We start from the raw sequence: 20437 nt of genomic DNA on the forward strand, positions 1-20437 counted from the left end.
AATGGCCCAATGTATCTCAGTTTTAGTTTTCCGCGTTTCTCGAACCTAGCTACGCCTTTCCAAGGCGAGACTTTCAGTAAGACTTTGTCTCCGACCTCGAAGACTAATGGTTTACGTCTTCTGTCCGCCTAGCTCTTTTGTCTGTCACGAGCCTCTTTGATACGGTCTCGTATCTTTGCTATCTTGTCAGTAGCCTCTTGGACTAGTTCAGGGCCAATGAGTTGTTTGTCTCCGACTTCCGCCCAACACAGCGGTGATCGGCACTTTCGTCCGTATAGTGCTTCGTATGGGGCGGCTTTGATGCTTGTGTGATAACTGTTATTATAGGAAAACTCTACCAGAGGTAAATGTGTGTCCCAGTTTCCGCCCAAATCCATCGCACAGGCGCGAAGCATGTCTTCCAACTTTTGGATGGTTCGCTCGCTTTGTCCATCGGTTTACGGATGAAATGTTGTGCTTAGATCCAAACGAGATCCAAGCGATTCTTGAAATGATTGCCATATTCTTGACACAAAGCGACCATTGCGATCCGAGATTATTGAAATAGGCACTCCATGACGTGCCACAATCTCGTTGAGGTAGACTTCGGCTGACTTCACAGTACTGTCTTTTTCCCGAATAGGTAGGAAGTGAGCCGACTTGGTTAATCGATCAACGATAACCCATATCATGTCATGACCTCGAGAGGTTCGTGGGAGTCCTGTAATGAAATCCATTGATATCTGCTCCTATTTCCAAACAGGAATCTTGGGTTGTTGTAATAATCCAGATGGCTTTTAATATTCGGCCTTGACCTTTGCACAAGTTAGGCAATTCCCAACATAGGTCGCAATATCTTTCTTGAGTTCAGGCCACTAATAGTATTCTTTCAAATCCTGATACATCTTATTAGATCCTGGGTGTATTGAATATCTGGACTTGTGTGCTTCATCCAACACTAAGTCTCGCAGTCCGCAAAAGTAAGGAATCCAGATTCTTCCCATGAAGTACCTTGTGCCATCTTTGATCTCTTCTAGTTGTTTCTCTAATCCTCACGAGGATTCTGCTTGAATATTCTCCGGCTTTAGAGCTTCTAGTTGTGCATCGCGCACACGAGTAGTGAAGTTCATCTGAATGGTTAACTCTAAAGCTCGTCCTCGTAAAGTTTTAACTCGCTCTTTCCGGCTCAAAGTATCTGCCACAACATTTGCTTTGCCCGGATGGTACTTGATTTCACAGTCATAGTCATTCAACAATTCTACCCATCGCCGCTGGCGCATGTTTAATTCTTTTTGATTGAATATATGTTGAAGACTTTTATGGTCTGTGAATATGGTACACATAGTACCATAGAGATAGTGACGCCAAATCTTTAAAGCGAATACCACTGCGCCCAACTTCAGGTTGTGAGTGGTATAATTCTTTTCATGAACTTTCAATTGTCGTGACGCGTACGCGATGACTTTTTCACGTTGCATTAGAACACAACTCAAACCTTGGTGCGATGCATCACAATACACCACAAAGTCATCAGTACCGTCAGGGAGTGATCAGGTTGGTGCTTGGCATAGTTTATCCTTGAGTGTTTGAGATGCCACTTCTTGTTTTTCACCCCAATCGAACTTTTTATCCTTTTGAGTGAGTGAGGTTAGCGGTTGAGAAAACTTTAAGAAATTTCTCGGTGAATCTTCGATAGTATCCCACTAAACCCAGAAATTGTCTTACTTCCGTTGGGGTCTTTGGAACGCTCCAGCTCTTTATAGCTTCTATCTTAGCTGGGTCCACATGAATTCCATTCTCGTTCACGACGTGATCGAGAAATTGGACCTCGCGAATCCAAAATTCGCATTTTGAGAATTTAGCATACAAGTGTTCTTTCTTAAGTAGCTCCAGAATAGTTCTCAAGTGTTGTTCATGTTCTGCCTTGGTTCTTGAGTATATTAAAATGTCATCAATGAATACGATCACGAACTTATCGAGATATGGCTTACATACCTGATTCATCAAATCCATGAATACGGCGGGAGCGTTTGTTAGGCCGAAAGGCATAACAAGGAACTCATAATGCCCATAGCGAGTCCTGAACGTTGTCATAAGAATGCTTTCCTCTTGGATCCTAAGCTGATGGTGTCCGGATCTTAGATCAATTTTGGAATAGAAGCTAGCACCTTGTAACTGATCGAACAAGTCGTCAATCCTTGGTAAAGGATACCGGTTCTTTATGGTTAACTTGTTCAGTTCTCGGTAATCTATACACATCCGAAAGGTTCCGTCTTTCTTCTTGACAAATAGCACCGGAGCTCCCCAAGGTGAGAAACTCGGTCTATTGAATCCTTTGTCAAACAATTCCTGCAGCTGTGTAGATAATTCCTGCATCTCCGAGGGTGCGAGTCTATATGAAGCTTTCGCCACCGGTGCAGCTCCTGGCACAAGATCGATACTGAATTCGACTTGTCGCTGCGGAGGTAGTCCCGGCAAGTCTTTTGGAAAGACTTCAGGGTATTCCATTACCACAGGGATGTCCTCCACCTTGCGCTACTCGGCCTTCTTGTTGACCACATGGACAAGAAAGGCGATGCATCCTGTTCTCAGACTCTTCCGAGCCTTCATACAGTTGTTGGTCAGCAGCCGTGTGTCGTGTTTCTCTCCGTGCACCAAAAGATGTTCTCTCGTCAGACAGGGGGGAAAAAGAATAATAGTTTTCGCAGCACAACTACTTCTGCTCGGTTGTCGGCCAACCAGTCTATGCTAGAAGTTAAGTCGTAACAACCTAATTGAATGAGTGAAAAGTCGTTACTGAATTTTCGTGCTCCAAGTTCGAGTATGCATCCTTTGATGTCTTTCCTGACTTGACTAATTTACCATTGGTCAATCCTATTGAATGGGAAGACGTCTTGTTTACTTGACTCGGCCAAGCATACTTTGAATTTTATGGGGATGAAGCCAATACCGACACCGGTGTTAAACAAAACGGATGCAACGGGTCGATTGATAGGAACGTATCGGTGACCCTTAATAACTTCACATGACTTCGCTAATTCCTCATTAGCTAACTTGATAGAGTAAGACATGTTTAACCTACATGACTCTAATTCGTGTATATGCTTAGTATCTAAAGACACTAAGTTAAGCCGGCGTTGGTATCCAAAGAATTGCTACATGATGGTTGTAGAGTAGAGCATACCCCTGGACTTGCTTTCTCACTAGCTTGATTCATCCTTAACCATCCATGCTCGTAGTGACCTCCTTGCCATAGTAAAAACCACCTCGTTCATTCTTAAATATAGCTAACTCATTAGTTTCTGTTTTGTGCCAAGTCTCACCACACTATTACTCTGATCACTTTTGCAAGTGCCCTCATGATGAAAGTTTCACCTATCTCATTCCGAATTTTGACAAGTTATTAGCATACTTCTTAATGCGAGTATCGATTATGGCAGTAATCGCCTTCGCTTTGCTTGTCACGGGATTTCTCATTCTCTTAACACCCTCCTTGGACAGTCCCCCATCCTCACCACATCCTTGGTGAGACTAACTGAGAGAGTTACTTGAAATAAATCTAGGTAGAGTGACATGTTGTGATCATGATTCGGATCTCAGGGCTAAACCCCAAATGTAGCGCTCAGTGCGTTTGGATTCGAGCATTATCCAGTATGCCATAATCCTTGAGAGTTCGTAGAGGCGTCAGGGGTAACTAAAACATTAGCTCTAATCATGATCGAGTTCTAGAGCTCGGTTCCCAAACTTGGAATTTTCCACTAGCGAGCAATACTCTTCTCGCTTAAGATTCTTGAGTTCTTCCCACAATAACCTCTTGTTGTATTACTCCCTATTGTTTGCACTTGGAGATTCCACCAAGTTAACGCCTCATTCAACAGAAGGCTATTAGTTTACCCAAAATGTTTACTTAGGAGTACATTTATTAGCAAGGTTAACTGACTTCCTTGTCTTTATCTAACGGATAGAACTCACCGCACTTTCCGTATCAATGAGGTCTCGCGGCTTATAATCTGAAAAGCCTTAGGATTAAAATATGGTGTGATTGCATCTCTAAGTGTGGAATTGCCACTCATTCTCGTCCTATCGGGATTTGAACCACTTGAACTACCGGTACCATCAGTACCATCACTAGTGTCGACTCGACAACCTCATGTTGTTCCATATGACCTCTAGTTCAACTTTAATAGTAGGGCGCTGATTAATTGACCCTCTTCTAGGCGTAGATTTTCTTGTCGACACCACGTTGTTTCCGATACATAGTATCATTGGGTCTAGGCTTTTATTTGGAAAGATATAGCCTATCATGCGCCTAAGAATTAAGAATGTGATTGGTCATGGAAACCTCAAGACAGCGTTGCTCCAGTATGTTTGAACAATGATATTCATGAATAAATGCATTCCAAAATGCATAGTGCCTCTTGAGTGTACTAGCCATGTGCCTAAATGGGAAAAGAAGTAATTCGTTGAGGAAGAGAAACCAAACGGTCGTATCCAATTTTTTTTACAACGTGTATCCCATACTTCCTGGATCTCGATCGCCCAAAGTAGGAAAAATTCTTCGCCGCACTAGCCCGTGTGACGAATACGTTGATACTCCTTGAGCTCCACGAGCTTCGACAAAATTGTGATAATTTCCATAGATGTCGAATAATACAATGAAAGGGTTGTAGCTTGGCTCATGCCATAGTATCCCTTGGAATAAGACAAATATCAAACGACAGAGTTTAATGTAATCATCTCCGATAACTAAGATAAGGTAAGGTGTCGTAGACACCAAAGAACCAGCCCATATACAAGAATTTCGAGAATGTTGAGGAAAAATCCTCCATGAGTGGCTAACGAGTTTTGTTTGCTTTCGATGACTAGTCTCAGACGACACGTGTTATAGATCGAATGTTAAGCGCAAACAATACATGTAGTCTTCCTGTATCGTAGAGTGTTATAGTAACCATTCCGGTTAGTGTTCTACTAGATAGAAATTTAAACAACTTAAGAACTTCGAATGGATAGTGACCTCTTGGTTTGACCCGCAGAGCCCACCAGGATTCCCATGCACTACAAGTTGTTATTACGTGGGCCCCCGTAATAATAAATTGTCTTGCATGGTCACCCCAGTGTCTCTCGTTCAAAGCAGAAGATCAGTCAGAGAGAGGAGTTTATTGTCTACATACCTTCAACATAGAAGGGACCTTCGTGCTGGTCCACGTGCCAACGCCCATTGTCATTATTCGTGAAAGGGCGCAACGTAAGACAGAATAGAAATATAGAGAATCCGTAACAATAGCAACTGAAGGGGCAACTTTAAGATGAGTACTTCATCTTCCTTTTCTGGGCGAGAGTGTCATCAATCACGATTAGTATGAGCCTCAGGGACCTCGTCCCACTAGTAGAGTTGTTGTCCAAGGCCGCCACCTCCGGCTCGTCGTCACTACCGAAGTCGGACATATACCATCCGAGGGAAAACAACCGTTTTCCACTAGATCAATGCTTTAGGGTCTCGCTTAGGGACCACGACCGCCATAAGCTTCGTAATAGACGCGAGGTCATCATTCTCATCACGTGAGTCAAGTGTAAAAATAGAATTCATAGTCGAAGGTATTTTCATTCTTGGCAAATATTCCGTACAATACATATATAAATACATTATATATAATCACTAAATCTCATGTTATTTTTGTTCTCATGTTTCACATGTAAGCCTTAGTGTTTTCAAGTCTATTCCTTATAGACTAAACATGTATTGAACCATATCAGTTACTTATGATTGAGCCCGCGTGATAGATCCTCATGTTATAGTGACACAATGAAAACCTTTTGTCTTTTTATCATACTTTTTGAAATCATCTTTGTAATGTTATCAACTTTGTTTTCATGTGAGAGCCCTTTGTGATTGTAGACCAAACTTTATAAAAGTTTGTCCCCGGTTCACTACAATCGGAGCTCTGATACCAATCTGTCACACCCTGCTAGTAGCGGAAGCGTATTGTGTGTGACGTAAGAAAGGTAATCATTGCATCCAAATGTATTAACAACATGAACCAACAACGATGCCATGGATATATAGTTTTCAACAAAAGATTACAAGCTTTCAACATAGTTTCCAAGTTTCAACAACATTTGACATAGCATAGTTCTAAGTTATTTTACATATAACAAAAGATAGTTTTTGACATAAAACATAGTGAGGTTTTGTCCCCTATATACCCATACGAAGTTGGGATATAAAAGACAAACCCTCCAAAAGTGGCCATCGTTGTCATTTGTTTTCCCGAATCCCATAGTGAATCACCGGCTCAAGACCTGTTTCCTGAAATACATGTAGTTTTAAAAAGTCAACAAAAAGTTGAGCGAGTTCATGCAGTATTTGTTATCATGTGAAATCTCATAAATGTTATCTTGTAATCATGGTATGTTCTGATTCATTCATGGAGTCTGTTAAGGATCTATCAGTGGGTAGCGAGCCCCCTGACATAATGTACCATAAGTAAATAACCAAACCGAGAACACTTTGTCATCATTTGGGATCACAAAAGCACTCCAGGGTATACCAACCAGGAGTGGGGCGTGCCTCAAGCCCAATAGATCTACACCTTTTGCACCTTGGTCACTATGTGATTAATGGTTATTAATGTTATCATCCTACTTATGCACATTGATCATGTTATCTTCTACTCCGTAACTAACATACCAATAGTTTTAGCATGTATTTCCCCTCGATGTTTTTGAAAACAAAACATTGAAATCAGTGAAAGGAGGGACATGAACTCACAAGTTTGCGTTCCGTGTATTATGATATCCAAGTGAGCGTCCGTACGTGTCAATAACCTACATGTGTACTAATCTCGTTAGACACTAGGTCTTTCGGACCTCGTACAAGTTGTTCATCTCGAATTCTTTATTATGTTCTCATTTGTTATCTTTGGAACAACTTTGTATTTTAGAGCGCTGATAGTTTACTCGCTCGATTGTTATGTATATACATATATTCTATACATATTGAATTCATAAGCGTATTCATGTATTCTATGTGTATTGACTTATGTGTGATCGGCTTCGTTCTTCACACATTCTCGTGCAGTGCACGCATGTCACTGAGCCTTTGCTCATGTCATTGGGCCGAGCCCATGTCATTGGGCCGAGCCCATGTCATTGGGCCGAGCCCATGTCATCTATGTTATCGTATCTAACCCATGTTTTAATGTTATTGGGCCGAGCCCATGTCATTGGGCTGAACCCATGTTATCTATGTTATTGGGCCTAACCCATGTCTTTTATTGTTATTGGGCCGAGCCCATGTTATATTGTCATTGGGCCCTAGCCCATGTATTAAGGAATTTGGGCCTAGCCCATTACTAACTTTGACAGGCCCAATTCTAACTTCATGAGTCCATTAACATAATCTTGCAATTTTTGCCAAATGTTACCAAGTAGCAACTTAAATAAGTTCATTTTTCCTATGAAAAATGTTTGGTAATTTTTATAGTTTTCGACTTTCCGGATTCTTGTTATAGGTCACTTATATATGTGATCGTTTTAGTGTATAAAAATATGTTATTTTTAGACTCAACATTGTAGTAACTTGTTTATGATGTCGATACGCCCAAATTGTCGTCATCAAGTGTTATGTATTTCCATTTCGGCCATTTTATTTAATTGTCCGATTTGATTTTACTAGCATTTCTTGGACCATGTAGGAACATGTACGTGTATTTATTTTGATCACCCTATAGGTATCTAATACATACACATACATAGCACACATTGCAAGCACTTAGCAAGTTTCCGAAAATATATAATTTTTCTTACCAAAAATTATATTTACACATTTTTATATATTTACCCATTTATTTTTGTAAGAATAAATTTAAGTTCATAAGAACTTCTTGAATATTTAAACTTTAAATATTCCCATCAAAATTTCCATAATGACGTTTAAGACCACTAATCGCGTTTAACCTTGTTAATCACCCTTTAATTCCCTCTTTAATCGCGATTAGATTTTTAGAAAAATTCGCCATAGTTTCCCCTTAAACTATGACGTTTCTCACGTTATAAAAACATGTTTAAATCAATAATCAATTTTCCAAAATCACCACCTATTGCAATTTAAGTTTTTAATAACCAACTTTGCATGTATACATTAACTCATAACACCTTCATTTTCCCCCATGAACTTATACATATTTTACCATGCTTCTAAAAAAAATGATGACACTTTATGTATTTTTTTCTTTTACAAGGTCATTAAACCAACACATTTTCTCATGCTTCTTAACTAGTTCATCCATGCACATAAACTTGCTTATGTGAATTTTTTTTTTTAAAAAATATTTATATCACAAATCATGTCCTTAATAACTTGTAAAAGTTATATTTATTAAAAATTACTTTCAAGTTTATGGTTTAAGTTCATGGATTATGAAGGTGATGATCTTGCTTAGATCTAAACATCTAAATGTTTAGATCATTATTTTTTTACCATGTTCTTACAAGATCATAATATTTAATATTCTACTTTAACATAATCACAAGATAATATCAACTTTAACTCACTGATATCAACAAAAATAACATAATCATCATGAACAATCAACATAAATATACAAGTAAACACATAATAATAGTTATATTTAGTGATCTTTATGTTTATGTTTAGGGTTTTTGATTATGTTTATCTTAAATTTCAAGAACAACAACTTGTACTTCCATAAACTACTAGTAATTTAAAGCTTAAAAATGGTGGTTTGAAGACTTACAAAATTGCACTAATTTAGACAAGAAAATAAGAAGAAATAAGCTCCAAGAATACTCCTAATGACCCTTCATGCTTAAACCATGGATGGATGATCTTGAAATGGATTTATTAGGCTTATTTTTGTGATTTATGTGAATGAAAAAGGAGGGTAAAAGGGGGTGTTGGCTGCCGTGAGTAATGAAGCACAAGGGAAGGTTTTTTTTTGTTGTTGTTCTTAAAACTTGATAAGTGTTAAATATGATAATGTGTATAAAAGGAATGGTTTATGATTATTTTCAACACCAACCATAACACTCACCATACTTCATATCTCTATAAATTCAAGCAAGATCAAGGGGTGGGCCCCCTTGATTTACGTAAGTAACATGGTGGGGGGGAAAGGTTTTATATGTTTTTTTTTTTTTTTTAAACATGTTACATATGTAAGATATTTTAGTCATTAGGAGGTGTAGGGTGATTAGCATTTTAGGTACATCATTAGTAGGGTAACTAGGGATTAGGACTTTAATTATCATTAACTAGTTCACTAGACTAGTTAAAATATTGTGTAACTAGTTTAAACGGTTCCCGGTTAAGCGTCGGTTCGCCTACGATGCTTTTATGTCGTACCGATAAGGATTTTCCATAAGTTGTTTTTCCGCACCCAAAAGATGTATGAAGTGATTTCGAGTTCCAAAATAAGCTTAACTAGTTCACTAGAGTTTTCATTTGCTTGTTTCATGAAAAAAAATGTCGCCTACTAGTTCGTCGGGTCGCTAACGGACTAGTTTAGTGTATAGCGACGTAACGCCGGAAACTTGTGATTATGAACATTCCGTTGATATCATCTTATTGTTTTAGTGTGTTTTTCATCATTTGACATTATTCCGAAGTCCCTGAAATGCTTTGTTATAGGTTCAGACGAGTTAAAAATACTATATTTTAAGCCGAACGGACGTTTTTGAGATTAGGGCGTTATACCGGAAAGTCTTGTTTCTATGCAAGATATGTTTTCATAATAATGTTTTCTTATATAAATGGACTCATTATGTTATCTGAGTGTCGTTTTCAGTGTTTCGTTCTGTTTTCACGGTTTTGCTGGCATGAATAGTGTGACCGTGAATAGTGCACGCAACACTTTTTACCAACACTTTTAGGACATTGTTTGTTTGGTTTCGCAATACGACGAAAATCAACATATGTTTTAGCATCGTTTCCTTGTCCTAACCTTGTTATTCAACTAACGACACTGTTACGTAATTAAATTACGCTAAATGCATGAGATTATGTAAATAAAATAGTGATTAGTTTGTACGGAATTGCTGGTTTATTGCCATTTGTCACACCTTTAAGGTATGGGGAGTACTTGTTATGACTCCTTGTATGTGTCGATTTCCCTCGACTGTGTCGATTTCCCTCGACTGTGTCGATTACCCTTGACTGTGTCGATTAACCTCGACTGGGACTCCGAAGCACTACTAGGTACTAGTTGTGACCATGAGTGGGGTTCGGCCGTACCCGTTAGATCTAACCCTCGTCCCTAATTAATGAATGTTTTTAATGGCTTGGTACTAGTTTTCACCAAGACTTTATGGCATTTTTAATATTAAGTCTATGCTCACATGATCTAGTATTTCATTGGCATTTCATACCGTTTAAGTATGTGTACATGTATTTCACCCCCGAGAGTTATAAAACCAAAAACAGTTAAAGAAAAGGGGGAGCATGAACTCATTGTTTTGCGTCTTCGGTACTCGTAACTCAAATCTCGTCAGCAAATACGACTACCTACAATGTGCTAGGGTCTATTAGACGAGCGGGTCGTGCCTCATCTTAGTATTCATGTTTTGAGTTACGTTTTCTTTATGTCTTTACATCAGCCAGAGTTATAATACTTTTCAAGTATTTGTTTTCGCGTTTCTTTCCCAAGGATGGGAGTATTTCATACATGTATTCTCGTATTCTTGTATTTGTAGTTTCCAAAATAATATATTTTCACTTAGAAAATATACATAGACTTGTTTTGTCCAAAAATAATGTATCGTCAAGAAAATATATATTTTTCTTCAAAAATCATATATCTTCTGAAATATTCTAAGAAAATATATTTTTACTTCCAAAAGTAATATATTTCCTTTTTGTCGAAAATATGATATACTTTGTAATAATAACGAAAATCATATTTTCACCTCTTTCGTTTCCAAAATAATACTTACCAAAAATATATTTGTAATGGTATTTTCCGGAATATTTTGTAAGTTACGTTATTGCGTTTGGTTTTACAATATCAAGTGTGTAACTTATATATTTCATTTCATGTAATTTTTGGTATTATTTTGGTGTTTGTAAATTCTTGGTATTTGTAAGTTATATTATTTTCCCTAAAATAATATAACTATTTCACATAATCACACACAATGTCTTAAATGTAAATATATATTCTAAATACATATTTACCCATTTTTATTTGTAAAAACCAACCTCCAATGCTTGTATGTTGTTACAAAAATCTATGGCAAAGTTCGTATGGAAAATCATAGTTAAAAATACACTTGTAAACACTTGTTTAGAAAATATTTTCTAAGTGTTGGTATTTTTAGAAAATTTTGCCATAGTTTCCCCTAAAAATGGAGGTTTCCATGCTTTTAAGCATATCATTTTCTTTTGTAAGATCATCAACAAATCATTCAACACTTACCATATGTCAAAAATATGAAATTTACACTATGTCATGAACTTGAAAATTTACAAAAATTTGTAGTAACTTACTAGTGTGTTTAGTAAGCTTAGTTACCCTTTAAGGTGTGGTTGTTTATTTAAAAACATTATTTTTGAAGAATTTATTGTAAAATATTTTATCTAAAAATATTTCTTCTTGCATTTTTCTTGTTAAATACATGTTTATACACTTGATTAACTACTAAAAATGTGATTGGTTTCTTTAAGAACCAAGTTTATGTAAATCTTGTAATTTAACTTAGTTTCTTGAGAAAACTAGTTTTGTAATCACCCATTTACAAGATTCATAACATGTTTCATACATCATCATACATAAAAATAACTTCATTTTTCAAGTTCATGTTTACATAAAGGATGACCATTATGATTTTCTCAAGATCTATCCTTATACTTGCTAGATCATGTGTTTAATCATCATCTAGCAAGGTTCTTATTATGATCAACATCATAAACACAAATAATCAATCATCAAGAATCATACTAACACTTAACAACATGATCTCTTATGATTTTTAAGCCTATGTTTAAGTTTCATGTTCAAGATTCATAGTGTTCTTCAAGATTAGTTACTTATATCATTCTTTAACCAACTAAATAAGATGTAAAATGGAGTTTAGATGATCTTACTACTAGCTCTATGGCTAGGGAAGAACAAGAGAAGAAATGAAGTGGTTAATAGCTCTCCATGAAGGTCCTTCAACTTCCAATGCTTCCAAGCCTCCTAAATATGCTTAAGACACCTTGTAGTATGCTTAGATTATGAAGGAATGGATTGAAAATGGAGGTGTATGGATGGAAGCTTGGGGCCGTGAGTTTAAGGAAGGAGAAAGGAAGTTTTGGTGAATTGAAGATGATGAGAATGAATGAAGATCATGTCTAGTGGTCCTTATAAAATAACCTCCAACATTTTATAAACCAACGGTCCATATGTCTCTAAAGTTCAATGCATATCAAATAAATAATACAAATAAAATCAAGGGTGGGTCCCTCTTGTCCATAACCGGTTGGAGGGGGGGTGGTGTTGTGCTAGTTTGGTTCCAAATATTAGTTAAGTAATTTGGTTAGAAAGTAATGGCATTAGTTAGTGTTTCATGTGTTTAGAGTGTATTGCATGTTTTAAGTAGTAATATGATGTTTAGGCTTCATAACTAGCTTGGTAACATTAAAACAATGTTTCTTGTTAAATTTTGGTGTTTCGGGTAGTGTTCGGTTGTTCGGTTGGTTACCGGTTCGTTAAAGTGCTAAATAGCGCAGTTTAGTGTGCTTTATGTTATATTTTATGATAGTTTCGATTCCCGACACTTAGGAAAGTATTCTGGACCATTAAACCATTTTTCTGCATTATAATTAGATGTTTAAATGCTGAAAATAGCTGAATTTTGGTTATTTTCTGCAGAATTCTGCACTTTTAGTGTGTTTTAAGCACTTTCCGGCACTTTATCTATCACCTAGAAAAGCAGTTTTGTGGTCCTTACTTCCCTACATACTATACTAGTGCCATACATCATCTCTGGCTCATACTGGGCCTCAAAATATTGTTTGTCTATGTACTGAACATCGTCAGTATTTTTTTTTCTGTTTGTCTAATTTTTTTTTTCTATTTGTCTAATAATGGTGCCAATTCTGTTCTGTGCATCATTAGTACTATATCGTGTTGCATGAAGCAACGAATATGAAATGTCATCGTATGTATATAACAGTAATCAAAAATTCATTTGTCTTGTAAACTAGATCATGCACAATTATTTAAGTATAGATTACTGTTCAACTAGTGTACAGAATGTACGGAAAAGTGACGGTTGTCACAGCCACCGCTTCCTTTCCTTTGCTTGACGATCCACCACTTCTCTTGCGGCGTGGCCTTGTAGGTGTATCTTCTTCAACGGGGTCGTCAACGGGTTGATCGGGTTCGTCAAGGGGGTCGTCATTTAAGTTCATTTGGGGCAAGTTATCCGACACGGAAGTCGTGTAGTTCCCCGAATCGGATGTCTTTGATCTTTTCGAACCTCCTCGTTTTTTGGAGCCGTAGGACCACACATGTCAACCAACTCAACCGGGACCCACTTTGGGTGATTTCTCGCAACTTCCCATGCCGCCACGTGTGGAAAACTCCTCTTTTTGTAGAGATCGCAATACTCTTCGGTGGCTTGCCGTATGATTGTCGCCTCGCTCGCTCCACTTTGTGGATTTCGGTTCTACAAAAAATATAAAAGGTTATGTATTTTAAAAAAAATAAACTGTTTTCTGTTTTTTTTAAATAAACTGTTTTCTGTTTTTTTAAATAAACTGTTTTCTGTTTTTTATAAAAAAAAAACTGTTTTCTGTTTTTTATAAAAAAAAACTGCTTTATGTTTTTTTAATAAACTGTTTTCTGTTTTTTTAATAAATTGTTTTCTGTTTTTTTTAAATAAACTGAGAAACTGTTTTTTTTTAACTGTTTCTGTTTTTTTAAAAAATAAAAACTGTTTCTGTTTTTTTAAACTGTTTCTGTTTTTTTTTTAAATAAAAATTGTTTCTGTTTAAAAAAAACAGTTTTCTGTATTTAAAAAAAATTGTATTTTTTTAAAATAAGAGTTTATAAAAAAAGATTTAAACTTTATAAAAAACATACCTTTTGAATGAAACAAGCGTTGAACTTACTAATTTTCCCGTTCAAATCCGTCTATTTCGACGTCATTTGGTCCATGTTTCGTTGCTTTGCACCGGGAAGTCGGCTAAAATGATTAATGACCCTTCTCTAAAACGTATCATTTCGTTGCTCGTTGGCATGTTTCTTGTTCTCGGAGATGTGCAAGTACGCCTTCACCAAGGCCACCTCCTCCTCGCTCGTCCAATGTTGTCGGACGGTTGGAACAATTTCTTGAACGTCATTATTTTCTTCTTCTTCCTCTTCCTCCTCTTCTTTTTCTTCTTCTTGTTGTTCTTGAACGTAATCATCATCTTCATCGTCGTCAAGACTTTGTTGTGGTTCACGATACGCGTTTGCAAAATGATGGATGAAGGTGTTGTCTTCTAGTAGTGGGTCGAGTTGGTGGGGTTGGGTTGGGAAGTTTGAAAACGATTGGGGTTGAAATTGGTGAGGTTGAAACGGTGGGACGAACGGTTGGTTTTGATACGTTTGCGATTGAAAGGGTGGATATTGTTGGGTTTGAAAGGGTGGGACTTGCTCGGGTTCATCTTGCAACCTAAAGCGCATCGGCTCGCCAAGATTCGCTCGAACCTTGTGTCTTACGGGATTTTTCTTCGTACCCGAACTTTTTTTTTTCGAACCCCCACCTATCTTGCTTGAACTTTCCATGTTTCTTGTAAAATTATTTTTGAAATCAAATGGAGAATTGTATGATTTGTTGAAGTGAGTTGGATAAATTTTGATATGAAATGGATTAGGTTTGATAGATTTTATATAAAACATTCAAAAAAAATTAACCCAACGTTCAAAAAAACCCCAACGGTCACAATCTAACGTTCCTTTTTTTTATTTTCAACGCGTTAATCTTTTAACGCGTGATAGAAGGAGTGGAGGCAGTGTGCGTTATTTTTCCACGCGTGGTGGGAGGTCCATCACGGACCGCCCCGCCTCCCCTAAGGGGAGTGGGGGTGGTATCACTTTCAAAAATTCTATCACTCACAAACTTCCAATCAAGTTCCGCCATGTCATCAACCATTTTTCCATCACTCACATCCTTTTTTAGTGGCAATGGTCACCACTCACAACACCCAACAATAAACCTTCACACCTCTCACATCCATTTATCACTCATCAACCATAACGCGTTGATTTTATCACGCACTTGAAATCATCACTCGTGAAAAAGTTAGTGGCGGTGGTCTTCACAATTGTTCCACGCATTGAATTGGCTATCACGCGTTGAAAAGCTATCCGCCCCCACTCCCCTAAGTGTATAACTAGTGAACTCTTGAGAGCAAGTCTCTAATTTTCGCAATCCAACCAAACAGTTATTTAATTTAACTCAAATATAAAACATTACTTTTGGTTGTTGTATCAAGTATTGAAAATCCGCTACAAAGCGGCATATGTAATCATGTTATTTTACGATTGCAGTATCCAAAATGATAAATGGTTAGCAGGACAGGTGTCAAACATTTTCTACACGTGGCAATAAGGAGCGGTTAGGTTAAGGTTATATCCAAAACAAAGAAAATCGTACTTGATCTGCTGCATCCAGGTAACCCTAATTCCACTTTCCCTTTTTCTATCTATCAACATGCTGAATTAATCATGTAGCTTTTATGTTTTTGTTTGTATATTTACAGTTACAATCTCTGCTCTGCTTCAATGGAGTTTAATTCGGCTGATGGTACAATGCTAAAACATAAAACTCTTGTAGCTAACAAAATCAATCAATATTATTTATCTATTAACAATCTGATCATGTTAGATGTCAGCGGCACAAAGAAGGAACCAGAAACAGTTGAAGACAAGGGCTCTGGTGATGTGAATATGGAAGCTTCTAATGATGATGATGTAATGAGGGCAGGGGGCTTTGGTGCTAGAGATGATATAAGCAGTTTTCTTCCGGTTGCCAGTGACTCCACCGATTTCGAAGCGTCTTTACGCGATGCTCGACAGTATGAAGAGCCTCAGAAGGATGTTTGTAGACCAGGGTTGGGATGGAACAAGGAAGATGTGAAGAAGAAGAAGAAGGAACAAGATTAGCTTCTTTTGTGTGTGGATTTTTTTTTTACTATAAACTTGAATGTATGATTGTATGTTGATGTGCAACAACTGCACTTTATCCTCATTTTCTTATGTTTATGTTTTGATTCTGTGAAAGAAAATGTTTTATGTCATTTGGATAAACATAACAAAAATCCACCTGACCCTTTTTAACATGTTACTTTTATAATTATGTTTCATGTTATGACTGAAACGACCTAATTTATATAGAAAAAATAAGCATTAGATCTTGGTTTAAACATAATTAGAAGCTGCTTTCAGTGAAAAACCTCAGTAGTTTTGCATTAAGTTTTGGATATAAGGCAGATAACACTCTACCCTCTTTCTTTCGGCTATCAACATCACATAACACTCTATCCCTTCACTCTATCCCTTGTCTTTTGACTATCAACACCACCATCACATGATGCATGATTAACCATTTCGTTTCAAGCATGTGGGTTCTAAATATACTGTGAACACCCCCATGGTTTTAGCCTATGAAACCTGATTTGACCAAAATAAGTTAATTGTGCGTTTGGTTTCAAGCAAATCTGCATAAGTAGAAAAAAGAGTGACTTTCAAGGATTGTCCTTTATTTTTTACCATTTTCAGACGATGTCTTTTATGTTCAAAATTGACGAGTTTTGTCCATTATGTTTTCATATCATACACGTTTTGTACTTTAGGCCTAACCCAATTAGTTTTTTCAGTTAAATTTGGTCATGTGCTTTGCATAAGAGGACATTTTTGTCAATTCAAAGGTTGCAGAAGCTTTGAACTGTAAATCTGTCGTTGAACTTACCTTTGAATTGACAAAAATGCCCTCGTATGCAAAGCATATAACCAAATTTAACTGGAAAAACTAACTGGGTTAGGCCTAAAGGACAAAACGTGTATGATATGAAAACATAAAGGACAAAACTCGTCAATTTTGAACATAAAGGACAGCGCCTGAAGATGGGTATAAAGATAAAGGGCAATCCTTAAAATTCGCTCTAGAAAAAAGAAAAGAAGTGAAATTCATACAAGTTACAAAGGATTGAACATCTATCTCTTTACTGCATTAATCCAACAGTTCATAAAGGCAAAAAAAAAAAAAAAAAAAAAAAATGTTCATTGTTCAACTATATTTAGATTCATGATAACCACTTAAGATGGGGCTGCAGCAGCAGATTTCAGCTTCTTTGGAGGTGGGTTTCCACCAGAGAGCACCACATAAGCATAGAAGCATAACATTGCACCACTGTCACAAAAGCAGATGGCAAATTCAATTCAGTTTTAAATAAATAACAGTTCTTCAAAAATAAGTTGATAATTTGTACCTTATGAATATATTGAATCCAGTTGGTAGTAGTTTCTTAGTCTGCATAACAAAATATTATTAAATTAGAAGAAATACATCGGATAAAAATCACTTTTATTCATTATTCATAATCAAACGGATAGTAAATGAAGCATTACTAATGAGTAGGTCTGCATGTTCTTCCAAAGGAGAGCAGCCGCAATTCCTGCAAATTGAGATGCATAACGTGTAAAACAAGTCGCTGATATATTCGGTTTGAAAATTATCGCCTACCTGCTTGCCCAAGTATGAACGGCACACTAGAATGTCCTTGTCCCCAGACCTTCAAACTGAAAACGCTAAGTGCCAGCAAAGCACCACCGTAAAGTCCACCAGACATCAAACTACTGAAATTCCTTGTGAACAAAAAACCGACAAGCCCCCCACCTAAAACAATCCCACCTGAAACAAGAATTACACAAATATGAGAACACAGGCAGTTATAATCCAAAATAAATGTTCTTCTCAACATTTTTAAAATTAAATATTTTGGGAATGTGACAGAAGAATTCGGAATGAAACTTACCATAAGGAATTCCGAAACAGAAGTCATGAATCTTTGCTGCTCTTTTTGGCTCGCTGTCAACATGTTGTGTCAGTACACCAGCGTCGTATTCTTCTACATTTGAACTGGGTTTCTCTAGTAAATCATTATCTGATTTTGATGCTTTTGTCGTATACTTTAAAGCGGACTTGCTACCTGAACAGTATATGGCAGTTTGTAACTGCAAAGGTAACATTTGCAATGTCGCCTGTCAATATTGTTCTTAGGAAGAAAATATAATATATAATAAAACTCTATGATGAATAACTGCCAGATAATCATTAAAAACCGACTTTATAGTTACATATATAACTATCCAGCTTTTATAATGTATAAACTTCAATGAACCTCTTAGCATTATACAACTGATATACACTTCAACTACACAATAACTGCACGTATTGATAGTTGAAATCCAGACATGCGTTTTTAAACCATGCCCATCTATCGACCATCGGTACATGATAATATAATAAATTCATAAAACGTTATTCTTTTGACACAAGGATGAAATTAAACTACTTGAATTTACTTCAGCTAAAAGAAGAACTAACTATACCTATCATGGAACTCAAATGGAATAGCTCAATAATACAAGCCACACACAAGATAAGGGGGTGTTTGGATGTGTTCATGAATAATTATAATCAGCAAGCAGCTGTAATGAAATGAGCTATAGGAGTCTGAAGTGCTTATGTCGTTTGGAATTGTAATAATCAAATAATTAGTTATCTTAGTGTTAAGACAAACAACGAGACACTGTTTTGTGATATGGGAGTAAAAGTCTCTTAAGAGATGTTATAAAACGCTAATTAGGTGATGAAAGTTGTTATCTAGTACTGATAATAGCAGCTATGTAGATAATTATAAGAAAAAACTGTTAATGAAACATTAGAAACTGACAAAAAGTTCATTAGTTTCAAAACGCAAATCCAAACACTCCTGAAATCCGTTCATCAGAACAATAAAACTGACAAACAGTTCATTAGTTTCAAAACGCAAATCCAAACACCCTTGAAATCTGATCATAAGAACACTAAAAACTTATAATCAGCTCATTAGTTTCAAAACATCCAAATACCCGCGCATATTGTATTATCGAACATCAAAAACCGATTATCAATTCATTCGTTTCAAAACACTTTTTATTTTTGTCAAAGGCACACTCAAGGCACAAAGGGTGGACCTTGGACCTGAATGCAAGGCGCTTAATAAGCGAGGGCCCAAGATAAGCAAGGCTCATAGCATAACGTACCAGTTTTGGGATTTTAGACATGTTACTTTTAGGCAAGTTTAGGGCTAGTTAAGTCTGGTTACAAGCCATTTTTAGATATTTCAGACCTGTTAGCCTGGAATTTGCAGAATTTTGCCAGAATTGTCAGGATTTGGCCGGAATCCCGCCAGAAGGTCGCTGGATGGCAGCAACCACCTCACTTCACATGAAGGCCTAGGCACCCGCCCGAAGGGCTTTTGAAACAAAGATTTCAACATTAAAATCGAAAAAGTTCAAATCCAAACACCCCCTAAATCACAACACCTGGCACATATTGTGTCAAACAACCAATTGCAGCAATTAAAAAAAACAACCAACCTCAAAAACAGTTATAAACAGAGACACTATAAATTTGTCAACAAAAACCCTAAAACCGTCACCAAAACTCATGCTCAAAACATAGGGTTTCTTACAATTCAACTAATCATCATAAAAAATCTTTCAATTATAACTAATCAAACAAAACCTATTTCTATCGTTCTTTCTGACTATAGATACAATAACATTCGTTAAAATAAGCAACACATGCATGATGTATGGTATGAAATTAGCATATATAAGTAGGGACCTGTAAACGAACAAGATTGGGGCGTGATCGATTGGCGAGATGAAATCGGTTCTGGATCGAAGAAAAACATGACAATTGGGAGAGAGTTGATGACATTTTTGGTTGATTTTGGAGCACCTGATGTTGGAATTATTGAAACTAGTCTTAAGCCCCTTACGGTATAAAAACGTGCTACCAGCTGTATAAAAACGTGCTTCCAGTGTTGCGGGGTTGAAGGTGTAAAACCGCAAAGTCGCAACCCAACGATGATAAAAACTGGGAAAAAAACGTAAAATACAAAACACAAATTTTTAAAACCCTGTGACGTAAAAAACAGACGTATTCGAATTTATACCGATACGTGTTAGAAAATCAATGGGGTAAAATACCCGAGGGACCAAGGGTATGTTTGGATGAGTTTTTCTATTTCTCCTTATTGACTTTTTAACCTCATTATCTTCTTTTTGGGAAAGTCACAACCAAGTGACTTTTTCATTTTTCCTTTTCAATGTCTAAAAAGTTCATTTTCACCTTATTACCCAAACTTGCTTGGTTTATCCAAAGGTAATTATGTTTGAGATCTTTGATTAAACAATGG

General features: G+C 36.7%; 2 protein-coding genes across 5 annotated transcripts; one reads left to right on the forward strand and one right to left on the reverse strand.

Moving 5' to 3' along the window:
- The first annotated feature begins 15479 nt into the window (after positions 1–15479).
- LOC110885376 lies at positions 15480–16320 on the forward strand. The gene is made up of 3 exons (XM_022133067.2): positions 15480–15639; positions 15728–15771; positions 15853–16320. The coding sequence occupies exons 2-3, from the start codon at positions 15750–15752 to the stop codon at positions 16128–16130; spliced, it is 300 nt and encodes a 99-aa protein (XP_021988759.1). The 5' UTR covers positions 15480–15639; positions 15728–15749; the 3' UTR covers positions 16131–16320.
- An 809-nt stretch (positions 16321–17129) lies between these two features.
- Positions 17130–20061, reverse strand: LOC110885375 (protein FATTY ACID EXPORT 1, chloroplastic). Of its 4 annotated transcripts, none has more exons than XM_022133064.2 (6): positions 19873–20061; positions 18002–18227; positions 17710–17877; positions 17595–17641; positions 17456–17496; positions 17130–17376 (listed from the first exon to the last, which is right to left on the reverse strand). In XM_022133064.2, exons 1-6 carry the CDS (start codon positions 19954–19956, stop codon positions 17283–17285), a joined length of 660 nt encoding a protein of 219 aa, XP_021988756.1. In that variant the 5' UTR covers positions 19957–20061; the 3' UTR covers positions 17130–17282. The 4 variants fall into 4 exon arrangements, with proteins under 4 accessions (XP_021988756.1, XP_021988755.1, XP_021988758.1 ...); XM_022133063.2 differs by having other exon boundaries at positions 19861–20061; XM_022133066.2 differs by having other exon boundaries at positions 18002–18200; positions 19873–20059.
- Positions 20062–20437: the final 376 nt, after the last annotated feature.

This window comes from Helianthus annuus, chromosome 10 (genome assembly GCF_002127325.2).
Source record: "Helianthus annuus cultivar XRQ/B chromosome 10, HanXRQr2.0-SUNRISE, whole genome shotgun sequence".
In the NCBI taxonomy this organism is placed as follows: domain Eukaryota; kingdom Viridiplantae; phylum Streptophyta; class Magnoliopsida; order Asterales; family Asteraceae; genus Helianthus; species Helianthus annuus.

Coding starts and splice junctions, on each gene's coding strand:
- LOC110885376 (XM_022133067.2), top strand. CDS start 15,750: ATGGAGTTTAATTCGGCTGATG. Junction 15,772..15,852: donor GGAGTTTAATTCGGCTGATG/GTACAATGCTAA, acceptor TGATCATGTTAG/ATGTCAGCGGCACAAAGAAG.
- LOC110885375 (XM_022133063.2), bottom strand. CDS start 19,956: ATGTCATCAACTCTCTCCCAATTGTCATGTTTTTCTTCGATCCAGAAC. Junction 17,642..17,709: donor GTTCATACTTGGGCAAGCAG/GTAGGCGATAAT, acceptor CTCAATTTGCAG/GAATTGCGGCTGCTCTCCTT. Junction 17,497..17,594: donor ACATGCAGACCTACTCATTA/GTAATGCTTCAT, acceptor TTTGTTATGCAG/ACTAAGAAACTACTACCAAC.